The sequence below is a fragment of the Schistosoma haematobium genome, chromosome 1, assembly GCF_000699445.3.
Source record: "Schistosoma haematobium chromosome 1, whole genome shotgun sequence".
In the NCBI taxonomy this organism is placed as follows: Eukaryota; Metazoa; Platyhelminthes; class Trematoda; order Strigeidida; family Schistosomatidae; genus Schistosoma; species Schistosoma haematobium.
Window position 1 is genome coordinate 24,785,446 of NC_067196.1, and position 25,818 is coordinate 24,811,263.

The window sequence follows — 25,818 nt, forward strand, 5'->3', positions numbered from 1 at the left end:
ATCACGATAAAACTTTCACGAATCTCTCTTTCCATCTTCAAATGTTTGTAATTTGAATTCCAATTCGTAGTGTTTCTTTATTGTAGGGAAGTAAAATGTTCTTTTGTTTATTTTTCCCTTAAAACTTACGATCATATTAAATGTAATTACATTTAAATTAGAAATTCTCTCTATTTTCTAAATTTTCGCTCTTAAAAAAAACGACTTTCTCCTCGATGTTCACCGTTTTTTTGGTTGTTCATGCAGATGGTGTATACTCAAGTGTTCATTGCCCAGTTTTGCATAATTTCTGAAATATAAAAAAGTACGGTGACTAAAGAAACCTAACTATTCTTATCTATCACAATTGATTGGTCACTGGGTGGTGATCAATGTCATGTGTGTCAAGTCCTTATTAGTGCAGATCGAATGATATCGACCATGTTGCAACGTGGCCACCAGTCTAGGTGACTCGACACTACGTGCACTATGTTGAGATTATATGGTGGTTGGAGGTAGTTGACAGGAAACCCTGGACCCAGATTTCGTGCTACTTGGCACTCTTCAGAAAAGTTTACCTGTAATCTTGAGGAAACTGGTGCTCCCTGACGGATTCGATCTCGTGTCACCCAGCTTCACCGGTGCCAAGTAGCATGAAACCCGGGGCCAGGGTTTCCTGTCTACTACCTCCAACCGCCATCTGTTCTTATCTATGTTTATTTCCTACAAAGTATATGTGGAATATATTTGAAAGAAAATGGAGAAATAATACTATTGATTTATAATTGGATTACCATTAAATAGTGCCATGTTGTTATGTTTTCTATTGAACTGACGTACTGATGTTCATTTACCGTATGAATTATTACATAGTTTAAATGCAAGTTCTTATGCTTCATGTTACATAGAACACATTAATTTCTTAATTTACGAGATATATTTTCTATTAAATAAACCAAAATTTTACTATTTCAGTTGTTATTTACAATGAGTTCAACTAATTTAAAAGTGAATTTCAGGTTAACTTAATTATGTCCACAAATGCCATGGTACGGCCGAGGGTGAGGAGAGTCAGCTCCTCTTCTAGAAATCCTCTGAAAAGTAAAAAATGTGTTGTATTGAAATTTAGGTCAAATAATATTCTTAACGTGTCAGTGTATATGTACATTGAACTGATCAGTCGTGACAACTTATCTTCTCACACAAGGATATAACAGTGTGACTACAGTATATTATATGAAAATTCGCTTAATTCTATCTTTGGAAATGATCTGTAGACAGTTTCACAAGCAATATCTCCCTTAAATGTAATAAATTTTTTACTGTGTGAAACACAAGACCAAAAAATTTCTTTCATTAATTTCACGCTATTAAGCAATGAACTACCGTCTACTAATTATACTAACGAATTTTATACGTACCAATAAAAAGTGTATACACTTTTACGTAAACAATATACAGGTAGTTGTTAGTTTCTATTGTTCGATGGGAATCCTGAGCGGATTGCTTTCATATTGTTGTATGCAAGATGAAGTCATCAGTGACGCTGATTGTATTTGACGTCAAATGTCTCGGCAACCTCAGTATGGGCCCGAACCACCAACCTCTCCGTTTAAGAAGAAAGGATATGAAATAGTTGATATGAAGTGGTAAATTTACACTAATAAAAAAGTGATCAGTAGAATTAACAATATGGAAATAAACACCATATAATATTTAAAAAAAACCATTGCATCTTTGAGTAAAATACAGTCCAATGAATAAAAATTGTGTCCCAGTGATATCATTTTCTGAAACTGTACGATAGTATTTACAGTTATCCTGGTCTCGTCACTTATTTAAACTTGTCAATTATTTTCCATATCTCTTTCATAAGTCATTTTTTATTTTGTCTCATTATTGCACTTCAACCATTACGTAACTTATTTCAGACAATAGAAAATATGTTGATGAATTTTTAGTAACCTTATGAATGATTACTATAATTTGATATTTAGATCATATACTATTATATGCGAAATAACTATTAATAAACTTGTACAACTCTAAAAAATAACATTGTCAAAAAGAAAGATTTTTTCCTTGAACTGTCTTTATTTTACTAAATAATAGCCTCCAAATGCCCTGGCACTGCCCCTAAATGCCTTGGTACGGACGAGAGTGGGCAAAGTCAGCTTTCCCTCTCGAAGTACTCTCACACGGCCACGTGCATACAACCACTGTCAGAGAAGTCCTGCTCACTGCCTTCTCGTGGCGAATGTCCGACTCTCTAATCGGGTTGGTGGTTGAGGAGAATCCATTTAGGGGAATTGGAAAACCCTGATCCCAAACCAATGGTGTATGAACCTATAGTTGGTCACCGGCTACCATGGGACTGCATTTCCTGACGTTGCTTCACTGCCTTTTGGATTAGACCTTTAGGTCAAAGGCTCCGGGTGTGGCTCCCCAAAATAAACTACCTGCTTCGGTTTTGCCATACAGGCAGTATCCCAGCCCTCACACAAATGGCATGATTTATGTGGCGCATATATATTTGGTGCCTCCTTGTACCAATGTTTATGTGTTTAAGTTAATTAATTAATCAACTAATTAATAACTGAAATATTTGCCTTATTTTCTTTGAAATTATTCAAATAATAGAAAACAATCGGTAACTCATTAAATAAGTATTATTATTCTAAAGAAACAAAAAAGGAGTGTCATAGATAACAATTTGTATCATCAAGCTACGTAACGAATCTTCGAAATTTTTCATTGTCTATACAGAGGACTGGATTTATAGAGATTTATATGAAAGTTTTCTTGGTACAATTTCACTCCAAATGTATGACATTCATACTAACTCGACGTATCTTCTTAGATTAAATCTGTTACTTAATCAGTATTATGATGTTAATCATTGACACAAATCAACAAAACCTAAAAAATATACAGTTGGTAAGAGTTCGATAAAATGCTTAGGTTATATAGGATTATGAAAAGAGCAAGAACAAAGATTCTAGCAGAATAGCATGAATGCATTTTATTTCGTAGGTTCTCGTCAGCTGCTTTGAACATGTTCCAAAAAGTCTTAGAACAAGGGAAAGGAAGACTCTGAACAGTGCAATCACCAAACATCTCCTTGATACAGGACATCAGGTAGATACCTTGCAATCCTTTAGGGTGATTAGTAAGCAGCCAAACTCCAGTCTTCTGAAGTTTGCTGGAGCCATTGCCATCAGGCGTCTAAAACCTGACCTATGTATTCAAAAGGAGACGGTGGTTAATTTTTCCTTGCCCTGGTGACAAATATTCTTTCACTACACCATAAAATTTTATTTTATTTTTTATTTTTTCTCTTTTGCATTTATTACATTATTGACTCTATTTTATTTTTTAAACTATCTTTCAAATTAATAATCTTTCAACTGAACTCTACTCACTACATTCCTTCAATGTTATTCATTATGTAATCGATTGTTTCTAACCCACTTTTGAACTGTTGTCACAATTAATGTTGTAGAATATTCTTTCACATTAGGTATATATTTGCAATATTCAGTTAGCAATTTAAACCCATTATGTAATTATGATTTTTAAATATCACAGGTTGTAAGCAGCTGACGAGAACCTACGAAATAAAATGAATTCATGCTATTCTGCTAGAATCTTTGTTCTTGCTCTTTTCAAAATGATAAAGGGAACTATGTGTATGAAATTTCTCAAAAAGACGCCTCCCTGAACAGTTATATAGGATTAGTTCGCTACAGATTATCACATGAGTTCTTTGATCGATTTATTCAATATTGCCTAAAACCACATGAAACTAATAATTTGACTCGCAAATGTGATTTACTTATGAATGCAACATTTTATTGCATAAAACGACTCTATTTGTTGACAGTTCATTCTTTATTCTGATTTATTCCGTTTTCACTGGAGCGTTGGATCAATAATCCGGAGATTTTTTTGATAAACTTCATCACACAATGTATATATTTGAATCATGGAAATCATTCACTTAAAGGTAATCGATACTAGGATACTTACTTACGCCTGTTACTCCTAATGGAGCATAGACCGCTGACCAGCATTCTACAACCCACTCTGTCCTGGGCCTTCCTTTCCAGTTCTATTCAATTTTCGTCCATTTTTACTCATATCTGTCTCCATTTCTCTGCGTAAAGTATTCTTTGGTCTTCCTCTTTTCCTTTGGCCTTGAGGATTCGACGTGAGGGCTTGCCTTGTGACACAGTTGGGTGCTTTCCTCAATGTGTGTCCTACCTACTTCCAGCGCCTCTTCCTGATTTCTTCCTCCGCTGGGATCGATACTAGGATAAGGGATACCCTTATACTATTTATCTTACAATTAAATAGAAACTCTACTATTAAATACATTAATATTGTTTGTTAAATATCATACTTCCATTTGGTAAACTAATCAATATAACAAGTAAAAACGAATGCAAAATTATTTGAGAAATCTGTTACATTGCAGAATAATAAATAAAAACTTTTGTCTGAATTTGATCGAATAGTTTCAGAGTATTTGGGCGCCGAGTTGATGTGAGACATTAAAGAAGAAGAATGTATTTGTAAAATCTCAACGAAAGAATTTGAAGTAAATCCAACATTTTGCTTGGCGATCCGATCCTAGCTTTTTTAAGGAAATATATTTTTTTTGAGGAGAATCTGTCTAGAGCAGTTGAAAAACTCTTATTCCAAACCAATGGTACACATAGGCCACAGGATCTTGTAAGATATATATTGGAAATATATATTTCCTTGAAAAAGCTTGAATTAGATTACTAGGCAAAACGTTGGATTCAAATTACTAGTATAGGGGTTGTGGAGATTATTAGGTTTTTGATTGAGATCATGAACCGATTGATGTTAGACCACCTTTGGAAACCTGGAGACACTGGACAGCCGTTTCGTTCTATTGTGGGACTCCTCAGAAGTATGCATCCACGATGCCGCTCGTGGGATTCGAACCCAGGGCCTTCGGTCTCGCGCGCGAACGCTTAATCTACTGGACCACTGAGCTGGCATCCAATGGTGATAGTGTCTAACATCAACCAATCCAAGAAATTGCGCCACCATCTTCCATTGTACTGAAGTAGATACCTGTCTCTACCCGATATGGATTAGCTCCATTGGTCACGGCTTCTCACTAGAACTCTGAGAATTCCTTCACGAAGCTAGTCACTAGTGAACACATGATAATCACTAATATAGGGGTTGTGGAGATTATTAAGTTTTTGATTTTACAAATACAATCGATTACATTGTTCACTTCCATATATAAATTCTATAGATTATATAACTCAACTATGAATATTTGATTATAAAATTCTATTTTGAAAAGAATTGAAATATTTAAATTTCTTATTTTGTTATGTCATTTAGTATAAATAACATTGTTTTACTTGTTATATGCATATATAAACATGGATTTATGTGGATTAAGCACAAGTGTTTGCACATAATATATATATATATATATATATATATATATATATATATATATATATATATTATATATACCTCATTTGCATTGTAGATATTCACCATACATGATTATTGATAACCAATCATAAAAATTTATCCTGAACATCTTTCATTGATATGATTTAATAAATTGACGAAAATATTGTCATTATCATAATCATCATCATCATCATCATCATTCATCACAGAACTGATTGATGACATTATCACCATGGAATCACTAAATTACTAGGATACATACATTATCATAAGGGAAAATAGATTTGTTTTGGATAATAATACTATTTCTGAGAGTTTGTGGATAATTGATATATATCTTCATTTTATCATTATTGATAAACATGGAATTCATGAATAACTCATGTTTACTTTTGCTGATCTTGTTCACTTTTCTGTTCTATACTAAAAGTAAGTATATTTTTTTTAAAATTCGATTTAATGTGATGTTTGATTTTGATATTTGATCATTTTGACACATATAGTTTGAATGTATATTTAGATAGTTTTCATGTTTAATTGTGATTGAGACAATACAGGATTATTACGGCGAAACATTTGGTGAACAATGTTGTTATTTTAGATAACATGTACTTTCTTATGTGATGATTGTTGAAGATTGTTACCATTACCCATGATTTCTTTCATGATATCTTTTGTTTTGGCCTTTCATCTCTGTTTATCTTTCTTGAAAGTTTGGAAACTATTGATCCTTTTGAACAAAGAATGTTTGAATACTTAGACTCTAGTTCTTTTTCTGCAAACACTCATATTGATAGATTTGTCATCTTACTACCTTAACAGATAGTTTGAGGTTAATCAACTTCATTTAATTTCATATTTGTATAAACACGACACTACTACTAATTTCGTTGATAATTCCCAATATGTCTTACATTTCAATACCAGAAATTTATTATCATTTTCTATTCAGTAGTTATTCAGTTCATGCAAACTTAAGATACATTCTATAAAATTTATCATAACCAAGTGTATTTTTATGATCAAGGAGAAAAAATATACATCACTTTACTGTCAGCAATCAGTATCTAGATGCTACATTTTTAAAAAAAACATCATTATTGGAGTTATGCCGAAATTTGACTGAATAAAGATAAGTTCATCAAGAGTTAGAGTTTTATGAATTTCAATATAAAATTGAAATAATTTCACCTACATGTATTTTGAATTTTGGAGATTGAATTTAAAATTAAACACGTTTTTATTACTGTAATACAAATTTGAAGCTGGATGCAAACGGTTTCAATGTCATCTTAGTTATCACTCATCAGTAAAAGGTATTAGAAACATTGAATAAACTGATATTTTCACTGGTGTTCAAAACCATATCACAAAGTTTCATCATAAAACACACTAGCATAAATCAGTTTCCAAATCCACTTTCAGGAGTTACAAAAGTTGATAAAAGAAGTAATTAAATATTCTGTACGTCGATCTGTTGATTAACCCATAGAGTGATATTAATTGAATAGTTGGTGCACATTTCTATCATATACCGTGAAATGTTGAAGAGACTTTGTATTCTAACCAGAATTTGAAAGAAAATAATAATTTGCATAATTTACTATGTACATTTTTTACACTATTAATATTAGTAGATCCTTTCATTTCATCCATTTGTGGATATTAAATTCAAATAGTATAATCTTCAATAACCCTCTTTATTAATAAAACCTAAGTTTCCTTATGAGATGGTGCAGAAGATTTGTAGCTCAAGTGGATGATTTTGATGGAGCTCAGAGAACAAAACTCCAACAAAACTAAGTTTCGTTACTTTTGTGGGAGTTTTTTTAATTGAGATCCTTTTTCAGCTGTTTACAAAATTAGTATGTATATTATTCTTTGACTTGTAGTAAATATCTTACCTTATTTGATAAGGATTTCAAAATTACAGATTGAAATCATGAGTCAATTGAAGCTAGACCACCATGGAAAACCTGGAAGCACTGGACGTCCGTTTCGTCCTAGTACGGGACTCCTCAGCAGTGCGCATCCACGATCTGCACCCCGTGAGATTCGAACCCAGGTTTTCCATGGTGGTCTAGCTTCAATTGAATCATGATTTCAATCTGTGAAATTTCTAAAATCTCCACAAACCCCTTCTGATGATTTCAAAATTAGTTAAATTATCGGTAATGAATAATGATTAAAAATATGAATATTTCTATAGTAACCAAGTTCTATTCTCTGTTATAATTTTATCGAATATGTTGATACAATTACCTAAACATGTTCTTTCTTGTCAATAGATACATATTTTTTCAAAGGTTTCTTACTTGTTACATTCGAATTTTTTGTTTGATTGTCTTGATTTCTAAGTATTGTAAGATTTTTATTCACATTCTTGAAACTAAGCCATATACTCCCTTATATCATTAAAGGGTTAAACTATTCCGGACAAGCATAAATTATCATTGATAATGTATGGTCCGACAGAAATGTTATTCTCCAGTGGCATGGTGAATTCTAACACAATGAAACACACAAAAAAATATGTTAGGGTATGTGTGTAGATTTGTACATGCTTCAGAAATGTTAATACACTTAGATGACATTGAAATTTCAATTCAAAAACATTATGAACTGGAATTTTGACAGGATTGTCTAAAGTGTTTCAATGCATTTTTTCAACAATAATAGATAGAAGTAAGATGGAACCTTTGAACGCATCAGAAGTGAAATGAAAATCTAACGAACTGTTGATTCATCTTGTTAGTTCTTGGTTTGAATTTCTTTATGACTGATAAACTGTGAATAATGCCAAAAGGTTTAACAATAATCCTTGTCTTACAGTACTGATTACCAAATCAATTTAAGAAAATTACTTTTTCTTTCATCATGAACTGACATCAACAAAAGACTTAAAGTAAATTAAGGAACACTAAACATTTGTTTCAAATTAAGTACAGTTAGAAACAACTATAAGCTTATTAATGATAAATTTCAGGAAAGATTACTTAGATTCTAATGGTGTCAGCTATGACTGGTTTTCAGTGAATCTACAGCTAATGTGAGAACGTGATATAAAATCTTTTTCAATGTTAACTAGTCTTAACAAATCCTCTATCTTAGTAATTGATAGAAACGTTTCATACCATAGCGTCACACTAGTATATTTGATTATTCTCCTTTTTCTTTTCCACCATTTTGTCCTTACTCCTCCTCTTCATCCTTTTCCTCCCCTTCTTCTTTCCTCACTCCGCCCTCATTATTATTTATTATTATTGTCCTCTCCTTTCTTTTCTTGTTCCTTTTCATTTTCTCCCTTTTCGATATGCACGTATGAGGACAAGTATGCATGACTGTACAGTGGATATAACTATATATTTCTGTTAATCTAGCTAGTAGAATTGCTATTAGATGGAATACAGAAAATTTGTCAACCATAATAATATATTCATCTAAAATGTCACTTTACGAAAAGACATTGGACGAAATAGAACCACTTACAAATTATATAACCATAGAAATCAAGAAAAGGTTATACTATAACAGGTTTAAGCCTAGAAGAAATTGTGTATTAACCTTCTCTATCCACCTGACATATGCATGACTAAACTGATGTAGCAAAGAATTTAGACAACCCGATAATCATAAATTTCTTCCAGCACATCTAGTGACTGAATAAGTTTGGAAAAGTAGAAGAGTTATGCGCAACTAAGACAACACCAGATTAGACAGTCAGAGGTAAATTACCCTGAAACCTTAAGGTGATATGTACAATGAAAAACCCTGAACAGATAACGAGTGTATTGACCCTGAGTAATTCGATGAGGATTAACTTAGCGCTTCTTGGGTTTTTCCATGAAATTGAAGAGAATTGAAATATTTTTATCATAATCTGAATTAAGTAAAAATTACCAATATTTGATTTTCAGAATTTTTAGTATTAATAAAAATATTTTTATGTAACCATAGATAGCTTACGCTAAATTGCAAGAAATACCTTCTCCTGGCTAGATTGTATATGATAGCACGGTAAAGGGTGCATGAATAGCTAGGAAGAGTTCTCCAAGTCCTACTCCAGATCTCACTGCTAATTTCTATCAGTTTATTTTTTTTTAAATGGTAAAGCATCGCCAGCACCAAACTACAACGTTTTTTCATACACATAGTTCCCTTTATCATTTTGAAAAGAGCAAGAACAAAGATTCTAGCAGAATAGCATGAATTCATTTTATTTCGTAGGTTCTCGTCAGCTGCTTACAACCTGTGATATTTAAAAATCAGAGAGAACCTACGAAATAAAATGAATTCATGCTATTCTGCTAGAATCTTTGTTCTTGCTCTTTTCAAAATACAACATTTTTTGTTTGCTAAAATAAATAATTTAACATATAAGTGCTTATTAATCATATCAAAGCTATTTATCCACTGTAATCTTATTATCTTTTTATTGTCAAATGTTTTCACTAGTAAGCACTATTATTTTTTATTGGTCAGTAAGTTACCCAAGGTTTTAAAAATACTATTCATTTACTCCTCCACATCTGGTCGACAGTATGTTTGCGTTGACCTATAGATGAACTTTTCCCTTTCGGGATGTCTTCGAAAACTGATAAAATACTTCTTTATTGTAATATTAATTCAAAAGTCTTTCAAATAATTCAAGTTAAGAGTTAGTCGATTAAAGTAATTTCGAAACGCAGAACAGTATATATGCTGTTGAGTTTGATTTGTTAAAACTTTAAAATGACTTAAATTTAAGGTCACTGAATAACTCACAAGCCTTCTCTAAGATACATTATGATGGGTTGCAAATAATGTTTCACAGTTTGTTTAGTCTAGTCAATTATCGATTTACAACCAACAACAAAAATGCATTACATCAACTGAGATCATGAACCGATCGATGTTAGACCACCATTAAAAACCTAGAAGCACTGGATGTCTGTTTCATCCTAGTATGAGATCCTCAGAAGTGTGCAACCACCACGCCGTAAGCGAGATTCGAACACATGTTTTTCGGTCTCGCGATTGAATGCTCAACCACCCTAGCAACGACCGTGCATTCAACCATCCAGCTGAGAAAATACAACTCGAATAGGAAGTATATTCAAAATATATAACTTTTCCACAAAATGAAATTCATTTAAGTGGAATTCACTTAGATCGTACAGTTTCCTTCAATAAATATACACTAATGTTTTTGAACAGACCCATATTATATTTAATCACTTCATGTATGTTTCACAAATGTGTCAAATAATGGTTGGTATAAACGAAAATTCATAATCCCCATGAGGACCTAAACAACTATATCATTTTCACTGATGAACTCACAAAATGATTTTAGCTAACCCACCTCCAGAAACCTGGAATTACTGGAAGGCTTGACTCAATGTTGTCTATTATATATATATATATATATATATATATATATATATATATATATATATATATATATATATATATATATATATATATATATATATATATATATATATATATATATATATATACATACGTGATTCGTTAAAATGTATAAATTGCATTTGATAAAGTATCTATCATTATAGTCAATAAGTGGGTTTTGTAAATAAAGGATCTGAGATCAATAAACTCATCAATGAAAGTAATGTTTAATGTACCTGTTTGTTTGTCAAAGGATAAAAATCTTATTGATAGTTAGAAGCTATCCACTTATATACACGATTCGTGTGTTAATCTTACGCTCCTAATGTTTGCAGTTTAATCATTACTCTAATCATTCAACACAAGTTCTAGACTGTGGATTTATTTGATCCACACTCTTATGAACTTTAAAATGAATGCTACTGGGTTAGGGTTCAGGAGGGAATATCATCTCTGGGGTACAGTTATATCCAGCTGAATGAATCCCATACAGGACGAAAAGTGTGTCCTGAATTCTACTACCAGCCACCACTTATCTCTGCTTTAAAACAGATACATATAGAAATATTTATCAGAATCTGAACAAACAGTTTGAGAATGATGATTACTTCGTCGATTTGGTCTAAGTCTCTTCAAGGAAGTAATCAAACTTCTTAAATTTTTATAAAGAATTATTAGTTATTTATATTTCAATTTATAAGTTTATTAAAAAATACCATTTTAACATTTAATGTCTTCTGAATTAAATATTGATTTAAAAATAGGTAATAAATCTGTTTGGATACAAATTTTGTTAGGGATTAGAATAAATATAGCTATCGCATTCACGACGGTTTCAGTTGCCCAGTAGAATAATAATAGTAATATGATCTTTGCAAAATACCGCGTTTTCTAAATGAACAGGTGTCTATTTTCATTACAATGTTTTCTAAATACCATGAATATACTGCAGACTGTATTTTAGATCATTTAATTGAACAGAAATTACAACAAGACATTTAAACAAACAATTATACTACCAAGTAATTCTTCTTAAGGCCTTACTCTAAGAAACAGTCATATTTACATAATTAAATGAAAAATAAAACGTCAAACCAATCAAAATAGTTGATTGATTAAATGACAGAATTAAATTCTAGTTTCATTACACCCATCAAATAAGTAAATTTATTGAACTGATATGAAGATACCATACTATTTTGTAATCTCATTGGTTGTTGATAATTAAACTCATTCATTCGTTCAATTTAATTATCACGAATTCCATTGCAATAGTATATTGATAAACTTTGAAATTTCAGTAGATTTAAAGAGGTTAAAGAAGATACCTGCTGACACTAACATAGTCTTCCATAAAGATTGAATACAAATAATTTTGTGATGAGTAATAAAGACTAGATAGATACATGAAACGTCCGAACAATGTAGAAAACTGGGAAGATCAGTCAAATAGCCACGGAAATGATGAGAAACAACTTAGCATTACTCGGGATCAGTGAAACCCATTGGGCCCAAGCTGGACAGAAAAGGTAAGATTCAGAAGAGATGTTGCTGTACTCTGGTCACGAAGAGAAAAATGCTCTACACACCCAGGCATTCGCTCTAATGCTGTCCAAAAAGCACTTATAGGGTGGGAATTTCATGCATCCAGAATCACCAAAACATCCTTCAAAACAAAGAAGGAGTAAATCACGATGAATGTTATCCCATATTATGCATCCATCAATGATAGCAACGACGACAATAAAGATCAGTTCTACGAGAGGCTGCAATCAATTATAGGGAAGTTACCAAGAAAGGATTTCACCATCCTGATTGGAGGCCTAAACGCCAAAGTTGGAATGGACAACACAGGATATGAAGATATCATGGAACAACATGGACTGACTGAGAGAAAGGAACAGAAATGGTGACAGATTTGCTAATGTATGTGCCTCCAAAAATATGGTTATAGGTGACAAAATATTCCCACACAAACACATACACAAAGCTGCATATGTCTGAATGGATCACACCACAAAGAACCAGATAGATCATATTTGTATTTCAAAAAATTCAGAAGGACAATGGAAGACGTGAGAACCAAAAAGAGGAGTTGACATAGCTTCAGATCACCATCTGGCAGTTTCCAAAATGAAACCGAAGCTAAAGAAACATTAGAAAACTGGACAGACAGCATTACAAAGGTTCAATACAGCCTTTCTTCGATTTACTAACAAATTCAGCCAATTCAAGATAACTCTCAAAAACACGATCCACTGAAAAAAGAAACGACTGGAAAGGGATCAAAGAAGCATAAACTTTAACGTGTCACGGGGTTCTGAGACGCAAAAAGCATCATCATAAGGGATGAATCTCTATGGAAACCCTGAACAAATTTCAAGACAGGAAGAAAAAGAAGACAGCAATTAACAACAGCCTAACAAGAAAAGAGAACGTCAAGGCACAAGCTGAGCAAACAAGCCAGTGAAGAAGAGCATTAGAGACGACAAGCATAAGTAAATGGAAGATCCAACAACGACAGCGAAACAATTTACGAGAGAAGGAACTATGAAAAAACATTATGACACGATGATAAATCTCGCAAGGAAATATGGTAAACCAGAGAGACTGTTCAAGGAAAAAGAATGCAAGGCAGTCACTGAGATTCAAGAGTAAGGGAGAAGATGAGTAGAACACTTTGAGGAACTCCTAAATAAACCAGCTCTGTTGAATCTACCGGACATCGAAGCAGTACACACAGACCTTCCTATAGATATCACTCCACCAACCATCAAAGAAATCAGGATGGCCATCAGACAAATCAAGAGCGGAAAAGAAGCAGAACCAGACAATATACCAGCCAAAGCATTAAGGCAAGACATAAAAGTAACTGCAAACATGATCCACATCCTATTCAAGAAGATTTGGGAGGATGAACAAGTGCCGACGAACTGGAACGAAGGACATCTCATCACTATACCAAAGAAAGGAGATCTGAGCAAATGTGAGAACTATAGAGACACCAGGAAAAGTATTCAACTATGCTGTTGAATGAGACGAAAAACTCAGTAGATCCCCAACTTCGAGATCAACAAACCGGCTTCAATAAGGATCGGTCGTGCACAGTCCCAATCACGACGCAATGGATCGTTGCTGAACAATCATTTGAGTCACTATAAATCAACTTCAATGACTATGAGAAGGCGTTTGCCAGTGTAGGGAGAAGGAACTTATGGTAACTTCTTCAACACTATGATGTACCTGAGAAGATCATCAACATTATACGGAATTCATACGACGGACTACAGTGCGAAGTTGTGCATGGAGGACAGATGCATTCTACGTAAGGACCGGAGTAAGACAAAGCTGCTTACTCTCCCCCTTTCTCTTTCTTCTGGTGGTCGACTGGATTGTGAAGACCTCGACATTTAAGGCAAATCACGGAATACAATGAACAGCTCAAAATCAGTTAGAAGATTTGGACTCCGCGGATGACATGGCTTTCCTATCCCATACACACGAATAAATGCAAATGAAGACAACTTGTGTAGCAGCAGCCTCTGCATTAGTAGGCTTCGACATACACACAGTAAAAACAAGATTCCCAAATACAACCCGGAAAACACCAACCCAATCACATTTGACGGAGAAGCTCTGGAAAAGATGGTAACTTTCACGTACTTAGGCAGCACCATCGATGAACCAGAAGGATTTGATGCAGACATAAAGGCAAGGATTGGCAAAGCATTACAGCATTCATACAGCTAAAGAACATATGAAACTCAAATGAACTGTCTGCAAGCCAACATCAAAGTCAGAATCTCCAATACGAACGTCAAGAGAGTTCCGCTGTATTGAGCTGAGATTTGGAGAACTAATACAACCATCATCAAAAACATACAAGAATTTATAAACAATTGTCTGCGTAAGATACTGGATGTCCGTTGGTTGGATACCATCTGCAACAACCTACTGTGGAAGAGAACCAGATTCCAGACGAAGAGGAAATTGGAAAAAGACGTTTGAAGTGGATAGGACACATATTGAGGAAATCACCAAACTACATTACGAGGCAAGCGCCAATTTGGAATCCTGAAGGAAAATGGAAAGGAGGAAGGCCGAAGAATCAGGAACAGAAATCAGAAGAATGAATAGCAAATAGAAAGGACTACCCAGGACAGGGTTGGATGGAGAGTGCTGTTGAGCGGCCTATGCTCCTCCATGAGGGGCAACAGGCGTAAATAAGTAAACAAATATAAATGCATAACTTGTAGTCAAGGTAGCTTAAGGAATGATGTGTTTATTTTTAGTACTGAAGACTGAGACCTAGAGTTCTTCCCTATATATCACTTTCTACTCACTTATTATAATGAATGACAAGAATTTTGGAACGAGATTTTGTTCGTTCATCTTTCTTAGAATTGAGTTTACATCTAATAACTAATAACTCAACTTAAATTACAAAGGTGACATATTTATTTTTAGTGAGGATGCTGGAAAAATCCAATGTACTGTATATTAAGGTGAATAATGAGTGGATATTCTTGAGTAAATATGTTACAAACTAAATAAAATCTTTCGAAGTTTTTTCCACAATTAAATGTGTAAAACAGTTTTAGAACATCATTAGTATAGAATCTTGAAAAATTCATAAGAGATTGGAAAGTTTAAGACTGTATAGAAACAGTAATAGTTGAATTATTTGTTATTATCATCAGCTTTATTCAATATTATATTTTTGGTACAATATAGAATTCTCAGCGTAAAGTATTTCAACAAGTTTCCGTTTCTTTCTTCTTGGTCGGTCCTGGAGATAAATATTGAGTGATCGCCAGTTAGATGTTAGCAGTTCAGTAAATGAACATCTGAATAATGTGCATTCTTTTCGCTGTATATTGCCAGCAACCACATTGTCTCTTATTGAGTTTTTTGTAACTTTGACAACGAAAGGTTGTACACTTTTCAGAAACGCAGCAGAATAGGTCATGCGATTAATAAACATAATGATATATTAAAACAAACAAAAATAAATAACTTGTTGAAATATCTAGGTGGCAGGAACAGGTAGCCCAGAAGCTCAAGCAGGCCGCCCTTTATTCATGAGTCGATTAAAGGTAGATCACCTTGAAAAACCTGGAAGCACTGGAAAGCTGTTTCGTCCTAGTATAAGACTCCTCAACAGTGCGCATCCACGATCCCGCCCTTTGCAAGATTCAAAACCATGACCTACCAGTCCTGCGCACGAATCCTTAACCTCTAGAACACTGAGCCGGCATCAAACGGTGTTAATGTCTATCTTCAACCAATCCATGAAATTGCGCCACTGTACACCATTGTCTTCAGTGAGCTGATATCTCACAACAGACCTGCTTGAGCACTGCTGAGGAGCCTGATACTAAGACGAAACGGCCGTCCAGTGCTTAGAGGTTTTCCATGTTGGTCTAGCTTCAATCGACTCATAATTTCAACCATTGATATTTTTGTTATCATTGTTATTCTACGCTGTGACATCATTAACATCTATTTTTAATTAGTTTTTTTTATTTATTATATTTCACTATGTTTTGTTTGTGTTAACATGATGTTTACAAAGAAGTTATAAACATGAATCAATTATGTTTCCATGTTATTCGTCATTTGTTTTTCTTTATTTTCACTAATGTATAATACGTACTATTGTTAATTTTAAAATGTTTATCTTGAATATAAAACGAATTAAAACTTGGAGTGTTATGAACTACTTATTAACAGTCTTTGAACTTATGTATATAATTGATACACACAAAATATATAAATCGATTTTCTTTATTTTAATTTTAAGGTAATTTTGTACTTCGTCCAACAAATCAAATTACTTATGCTGGATCTACAATACAGCATGCATGTAGTGTTATGACTACACCAGTTTTTATTGAATGGTATTTAAATACTGTAAGTAATGTATTTTATTTTCCATTGTTTACCTTATTATTTTTGTATGTTATAAATAGAATATACATTTTTCAATTATTTATTATGTATTATTACTACACAAAAACTATTTACTTAAGTTGAAAAACAAAACTTACTAGAAAAGGTATGGAGAAACTGAAAATGAACAATAAGACGAGAAATTATCGAAGATGTCATTTGATTAAGAATACTGATAATATATAGTATGTTCGATAAAGAGATGCATCGTATTTGTTATGGAAAATGAAATGATGAACTATAGCAGAGCTATCATTGGATTCTGTTATATCCGAGTGAAGATTAAACCACGAGTAACTTCCGAGACATATTAATTGACTAATACTATCTATACATTCTTATGGTATAACTATTCAATAATTAGATTATGTATATTTATATTCCTCTTATTATAAGCTTTATTTTGACCTATAATTTATTATTGTACGATTTACTGTTCTTAATCTATGTTCAGTTTATTAACTACTGCCTCTCATGTTCACAGCCACTTTTTGGCTTTATTGTGTACAAATGTTATTTCCTATTTTATGGTGCGTTGCGGTCTGTTTGGTTGATATATAAACCCAGTATGTCTGAAATAAATGATTCAATTCGATTCGCGTCGCATAGTGAAAGCTGGTATTGGTGTTCTGGACTCACGTGGACGGGCTAGGCGGACATAGGACCAATAAAGACTTTAGGCTGCTCATACAGGTTGAACGTCATTGGTTTGGCACAGTGCTAAGATTGTATAAGTTGTATTTTGATTGGTGGATAAATCACGTGATAAAAAGCCGAACATAAAGTCACAACAGATTCTGTTCTAATCCATATCTAATATTGTCTTAATTGACTTTATTGTATTATTCCCAGGACTTTATTTTGGTTAGCTTTGAACAATTAACTGATACCAAATCAATGGATCTATACTTTATTCCATAATACATCATAAACTGGCAAGATTTTCACATTCTTCATTCAGTTCTAGCATCAGGAAATAGTTCAATCAATTGTTTATGAGTAAAAGACGATTATACCACAGAAGCTAATATTTTAGTTTTTAATACTTCGTAATTTATTCTCTGTACATATCTTAAGCAAAAGATATTTTTACTAAATCAGAGCACCTTTTGAAAAGAATGATAACCAGAAACAGAGACCCATTGATCTCATCCAGATCATGGATGAAATGTTTCATAAACACAGAAAAGAGTCAGTCGTATTAAAGAGCTGTATACTTGATCTTAATTGGTAATACTTACTTCACAAAACACTTAAGAATGATTCAGAATGATAGACATCTTTCTGTCTTTGGTTTAACCTAAATTAATCATATTAACACCACTCACACACCAAAATACACGAATTTTCTAATTAGTTTCAATGGGTCACTATTAAGAATGAGTTCAGGTAGACTCTTATCAGTCTTATAGAAGTATTTTAAACTTTCAGGGTAAACAGTATATAAAGTACTTGAAAAAATCACTTTCGTAAAACAAATAAGTAGAATAAATCTTTATTGTAGATCTAATTTAGGCAATTTTATATTTCATCAGAAATATGATTTACAATAAATGATACAATATCATTTCAATTTCACCTAAATTATCTAAGTTAAATAAACGTAGAAAAGCAACTCACTTACTTACGCCTGTTACTCCTCGTGGAGGAGAATAGGCCGCTCACCAAAATTCTCCATCCAACCCTGTCCTGAGCAGTCCTTTCCAGATCCTTCCAGTTGTTATTCATCAATTTCATATCTCCTTCTATTCCCCGACGTAATGTGCTCTTTGGCCTTCCGCTTTTCCGCCTCCCTTCGGGATTACAATTTAGGGCTTGCCTCGTGATGCAGTTTGATGATTTGCGTAATGTATGCCCTATCCATTTCCATCGTCTTTTCCTAATTTCCTCTTCAGCTGGAAGCTGGTTTGTTCTCTCCCACAGAAGGCTGTTGCTGATGGTATCCGGCCAATGAATGTTGAGTATCTTTTGTAGAAAACCATATATAAATACTTGTACTTTCTTGATGGTGGTTGTTGTAGTTCTCCAAGTTTCATCTCAGTACTGTAGAACTGACTGCCTTGATGTTCGTATTGAAGATTCTCACTTTGATATTGGTTGAAAGTTGTTTTGAGTTCCATATGTTCTTCAATTGTAGGAATGCAACCCTTGCTTTGCCAATCCTCGTCTTTACGTCTGCATCTAAACCTCCTTGTTCATCGATGATGCTTCCCAGGTATGTGAAGGATTCTACATCTTCCAGAGTTTCGCCATCAAGAGTGATTGGGTTGCTGCTCTCCGTGTTGAATTTGAGGACCTTGGTTTTCCCTTTGAGTATGCTGAGGCCTACTGATGCAGAGACTGACGCTACACTGGATGTCTTTATCTGCATGTGTTTGTGTGTATGCGATAGGAGGACTAGGTAATCTGCGAAGTCCAAATCGTCTAATTGATTCTGAGCTGTCCATTGTATTCCGTGTTTTCCTTCAGATGTCGAGGTCTTCATAATCCAGTCGACCACCAGAAGAAAGAGGAAGGGAGAGAGTAGACAGCCTTGTCTGACTCCGGTCCTTACATGGAATGCATCTGTCAGCTGTCCTCCATGCACGACCTTGCACTGTAGTCCGTCGTATGAGTTCCGGATAATGCTGACAGTCTTCTCAGGAACTCCGTAGTGTCGAAGAACTTTCCATAACATCCTCCTATCTACACTGTCAAATGCCTTCTCATAGTCAATGAAATTGATTTATAGTGACGAGTTCCCCTCAACTGATTGTTCGACGATGATCCGTAGTGTCGCAATTTGGTCTGTGCCCAACCAGAAAAGCAACTGTTTATGGATTATTATTTTTAAAAATTACGGGAATTATATCAACTGATTAAATTGAGTGATAGATATCTGTTTTATAGTCTTTTTTGGTTCACTGATTATCTATTTATTCTAACTAACTTTCTTGTACATGCTGTAATGAACTATGCCCAAGAGTTGACACTAATACGCAGTCTTCTTATACATAAGCTCAACCGATTACTCAAATGAAAATATCGAGAGCGAAGAAGGAAGTTTATCGACTAAACAGAATCGACATATATGTATACATATCCCTTAGAAAATTAAACAAACAATGATGTATATCATTAAGGAATGAAAGCAATTCCCTGAGTAACTACATCCATTCATCATTCAGCAAATTTCTGATTAACCTATTGTATCATCTTTCCCACTTGAAAAGTAGGTGTGGCTTCTAGGGTTCAGTTGACTTTTTTGGGATGATGGCACATCAGTACAACCATTCAACTATGAACTGATGATTTTCGATCCGAATTTTTTTTAATTTTACAGATTTAAATTAATTGATATTGACCTAGTAGTTTTCTAATCTTTTAGAATAGTCAGTATTCATCACTGACACGTAACGAAAACTTGATCTGAACTCGAATTACACTGTTACAAGCCACGTAAATTTAAAAAAAAAACGCTTGAGCTTTCTGCGTTTATACAATGAGCCGGTTCAATTAAGTATGGACCAATGATGAATGAAGGATCCTGACAACATCAAGTTATTGATCAAGGTTTGGCTTCACCTTCTAAAGAAATAAAAAATGTCCATTGGTTGAAAATCTGGCCTCAATTTTTGAGTGATAAGCATCTACATTTATGATTGAAGTTTGCATATAATCTTTATTTTCCTCTTTCTGTTAGTTTTTCCATTCAAGTAGCTAGTTTGGAAGCGTACCGTTTATCCAGTTTGACCAGTAGTCAAGATATTTCTCATGGTCCACATAACACAATAATATCAGCTAAACAACTAGTGAAAATCAAAAAACATTGGACAACCATTCTATCCGAGTATAAAACACCTCATGAATATGCTCCTTTTCCACAGTGTCTTAGAGATCCCCCAACCTTTAGATCACTAAACAGGTATCCTATGGTTTACATTTCTAACTAATATGTAGTATGACAGAACTTACTAATCACGTGTAAGTTCATTTACTTGACTTTTAGAACTACGTCTGATCTGAAGACTACTAATACTATTCGTCTACCTACGTCAAACTAATTATTGTATAATTCAAACATTATTACTATTATCATCATTATTACAAACATATTTTGTTATAAAGTATGTTAATAGGAATGTCTGTTTTGTTTTATTAGAATAAAATTGGAAGTTGCCTATTTCAAACCAATACAACTACAAATACTTTTGGTGATCCTAAATTTCAAATTATTATAGGACAGTATACAGAGAAATTATTGCCAATATGTCAGCTTATCGTCACGAATATTGATTTTGTCGATACTGGTGAATACAAATGTAAAACTATTCATCATGATTCTGAAAGTGATACAGCTTCAGCTTATATTCTTGTTTCATGTAAGTCAGTTTTAATTTTATTTTTATAATAAATGAATGGAATATTGCAAATTTTATTATTTACAAGACTTATGAATCACAGTCCAAGTGTAAATAAATCAATGTAACTGTTATATCCTAGCGAAGATTAAATTACGACTAACTTCCAAGAGTGTTATAATCTCTTTCTTACAGTTATGACCCAGCTATTCCTATTGCTTAGTATTCTTGGACACCGATTCACTTGACAAGTTCCTAAATCAGAACACGGTGGAACAGGGGAGAGATTATATTCCAAATAACAAAGTTAGATGGAAGTAAGAAGCACAATAGGGAAAACGTTAGTATATTCATAGTTTTTACATGAGATTTCTAGAGTGATCACTAAGTATTGGCTAACGCTTATTAGATAAGAATTAGCCAATCAGCGTGCACCAAAGCAATCGTGCATTGAGCATGCTTTAATGCAGTCTATGTCCCGCTAACAAAGAGCTATGAATGAACTGATATATATATATATATATATATATATATATATATATATATATATATATATATTCATATCGTATAACTATTCAGTAACTAGATTGTGTATATTTATATCCCTCTTATTATAAGATTCATTTTGACCCATAGATTATTATGATACGATTAATTGTTCTTAAGTCATACTCAGTTTATGGATTCCAGTCTTCCACGTTCATAGCCACTTTTTTAGCCTGATCTTGTAAAAATGTTATTTCCTATTTTATGATGCGATGAGGTCTATTTGGCAGGTATATAAACTAAGTATGTCTGAAATAAATGATTCGCATAGCGGAAGCTGTTATCGGTGTTCTGTACTCAACTGAACGGGCTAGGTGAGCAAAGGACCAATAAGGATGCTAGGTTGATCAGTCCGCTCGAACGTCATTGGTTCATTACAGTATAAGAGTGAATAAGTCGTATTTCGATTGGCGAATAATATTACATGATAACTAGCCGGACTTACATTCACAGCAATAACATTCTAATATAAAAAAAGTTTATTATTACCTTTCACAATTTATCAAAATATAGAAATTACTTACTTACATACACCTGTTACTCCTTGTGAAGCTAAGTCCGTCGATCAAGATTCTTCAACCTATTCTGATCTGAATTCTCTTTTTCAGTCGTTTTCAAGTTCTATTCACTCTTTTAATGTCTGCCTATTCTCAGTTTTTCCTTGAGGATTCCAAGTTAAGGCTTACTTTGTGATATAGTTTTATAATTTCCACAATATATGCCTTATATACCACCAGTTTTTACTATTTAATCTTGTGTGCGGTCATATACATTATAAATCAATTTAGAATGATATAACTTCATGAACTGATATCATGTTCTGACTATCGAGCTGTTAGATATTTATAAGTAGTGTGTATGAAACACTGGACTTAAGTTTATATTACTTTGTACTCATCAGTAAAGTATACCTTTAATCTTGAGAGGAATGTTGTTTTTTGTGCATTCAAATTCACATAATCCAGTTTCACACTATGAGACGTTACCATTTAGCTATACCCCAGAGACTAGAATATTTAGACTGATTAATCATTGAGTGGTGACAAATGTTGTGCTTGTCTAGTTCTTTTATGCTGACAGTATTTTATAGGTCACTAAGCAATGTGAGTATTAGTCTAATTGATTTGATATCCCATGAAAAATGTTTTGATATTGAGGAATTGGAGGTAGTCATCTACATAAAAATAGGTTATTTAAATGGTGAGTCAATATAAAACTTTACTGTTTGGTTCATGGTGACCATGATTTTTTAAATACTTTTTGTTCGTTATGCCATTTCTAGTTGGTCTAACGGTTCGTTTATCAAATTATTTTATCTGCTAGTATTAAAAACTACACTACAAATATTTCAGTGGTAACATATATAATTATTAACAAATTTATCGCTTTATTGATTATTCCATATAAATGCGAGACGTTGTGACTTTTACAAATGAGAATATGAAGACAATCTTTTCCTTTACTGAAATATGTGTTTATAAAAAACAAACTATTTTGTGTTATATTGAGAAGTTGTGACCAATATAGTGTGGGCTGTGTCGGGTTTGTGACAGTTATCCACGAGATGCAGTGGATGAAGCGTTGTGCAAGATCGTGAGTCGACTCATACTAGATATTAACACCAATGGATGCTGTTTCTATGGTCTAGAGGTTAGGTGTTCGAGCCTGATACCAAAAATTCTGGGTTCGATTCCCATGTGTGGAATCATGAATAGACACTACCGAAAAATCCCATGCTAGGATGGGACAGACGTCCAGTACTTCCAGGTTTCCGGAGGTGGTTTAGCTAAAATCACTTCATGAGTTCATCAGTGAAAATTATATAGTTGTTTAGGTCCTCATGGGGATTATGAATTTTCGTTTATACCAACCATTATTTGACACATTTGTGAAACATACATGAATTGATTAAATATAATATGGGTCTGTTCAAAAACATTCGTGTATATTTGTTGAGGGAAACTGTACGATCTTAGTGAATTTCACCTAACTGGAATTCTATCTTTCGAGTGAAAATTATTATTTGTGTAGTACTTCGAAGAACTATCGTGATGTATTTTCATTCAGGGAGATTGATGGAAATCAACTTAATTTGTAAGCGTCATTCGTCACAGAATAATATCAGTCTAAATACTATGAAAAACCAGGAATCAGTGAACAGACATTCCATTATAGTGTGGGAGTGCCCGGTAGTACGAACTCAACACCCCTACATCTGAAGCTGATTGGAGTTGGAACTGCATAACTGGACAGAGGCTCAGTTGTTACTGTGACTCATAACTTGCCATTGCACCTGAAGCTTCTATGTTTGAACCCGTCTTGAGTCGTGTACACACATAATTGGTAAGTTCTATATACGGATGAATAAAGCTGTCCAGTAATCACTGGTTTTCAATAGTACCTTAAAATGAGATTGATCTGTGATTTGTTCTACCTATAATAGTATATCCTCACATTTTTAACTGATTAAAAAATTAAAGGAGTGTAATAATTTTGTCAAATAACGAATCAGTCTTTGTCTACTTGAGTACATACCTCAATATTAGCGAAAATTTTACAGTGAGTGAAAAAAACAAAGTTGCTTTTGTTCAAGTTTTGTTATTTGATGCCGATCAGTGTGTCAAAGTAGCTAATTAACCAATGTTTAAGTTTTCTCAAACCATTAAGTTTGAACATCTGTAAATTAACGTGTTTAATTTATGCAATTCTGAAATCAATAGTTTTAATAGCTCACTTCTCTATTAAGTTTGTATCATTGTTGTTGTTGTTGCTTGGAAAGACAATGAAAACTTCTTAAATAAACAACTTTAATCAAAGATTCTCAATTCACAAAATTTATCCTCTTGAGTTACAAATCACCACTATCGCAAAATATACCTTCTGTCGTGAACTATTATCAACTAGAGAATAACTGATAATCTAGGAGCTTTGAATATGTGTATTATTCTAGTTTAAAACCTAATACTCAGCAGTGAGTATAAACAATTATAGGTGGAATGAAGTCCGACGTCTTTCAGTTTTCTCTGAGAGAACATGACACCTTTGAGCCACTAGCCGTAACCCAGAGGTCCTCATTCTCATCTCCAGTTTTCATTGATTCTTCAGCTGATATCAGTTTCTGATGAAAATTGTATTCTAATCAAAATCTAGTTTATCAAGCTCAACAGTAACTCACTTAGGAATTTTTGTTTTACATTCTAACAATACTCATATATTTGAAGTTCAATCAAGATGTTCAACAAAAGTAGTAACTTATACATTAACAAACTATCATTTATTCTCTGTTTAAATTTAAATTGATCTTAAAAATCTTAGTCTTACCGTTTGTTTCCACATTGATTCTGAATATTCCATGTTGTAAATAAAATCGATCTATATAGACAATTAATAAATAATATTTCCACATTTTACTCAAACTGATCTAAACGTACTAAAAACAAACATGTACTAAGCATAATTCTACTTTATTTATGAACTTTGTATTCATTTATTACAAATTAGATCCATTCAAGAATTCTTGTATGCATTCATAGTTTGTAGGATAATGTATGTTAATGTCAGTCATTAATGTTGAATGTATATATCTTATTTCTAATATATTTTGAACTATTTAATCAGATCCTATACGAAAACTTGAATTACACATAGACAATGAAACTTCTCTATCAGTTGGTCAACGTACTTATATTGAATGTCAAGCACGTGCTGGAAAACCTGCACCACAAATTCGTTTGAATTTAGGTGGACTGCCTATATCTGAAGCACGAGTTGTACAAAAAGTAGATGTTGAAGGTTAGCTAATAACAATAATGATAACAATATTAACAATGCATCTCCCTATATTATTTAAAATTAACATGTATTAATACGCTTGAATAAAAAGGTAAACTTTACTCAAACTTGTAATTAAAAGGCTTTATCGTGGTCATCTGCTATGGTTGTACTGTAGTGTCGGTTATTATAATAAGCCTATATACCTTATTCTAGCTTTCAGACAGCCCATTCTATTCATTCTACTTGAGTCACGTTCTGACCTTGTTATTTATTCGCTAATCAATCTTGACTTTTTTTGTGTACATTTCTTATCCCATTACTAATCACATGTCTGTAACTTACTTTTGTGTAACTATAAATACTG

At 33.2% G+C, this 25,818-nt stretch overlaps 1 protein-coding gene across 1 annotated transcript in view; it reads left to right on the plus strand.

The window, feature by feature from the left end:
- Window positions 1–5,505: 5,505 nt before the first annotated feature.
- The window catches only part of MS3_00005861 (uncharacterized protein), a 31,869-nt gene continuing 11,556 nt past the window's right edge, over window positions 5,506–25,818 (plus strand). Inside the window, exons 1-4 of the mRNA XM_051213949.1 lie at window positions 5,506–5,877; window positions 16,646–16,755; window positions 20,936–21,155; window positions 25,299–25,472. Of these exons, the coding sequence (XP_051073513.1) occupies window positions 5,811–5,877; window positions 16,646–16,755; window positions 20,936–21,155; window positions 25,299–25,472 (571 nt within the window). The 5' untranslated portion in view covers window positions 5,506–5,810. The remainder of the gene's footprint in view (window positions 5,878–16,645; window positions 16,756–20,935; window positions 21,156–25,298; window positions 25,473–25,818) is intronic.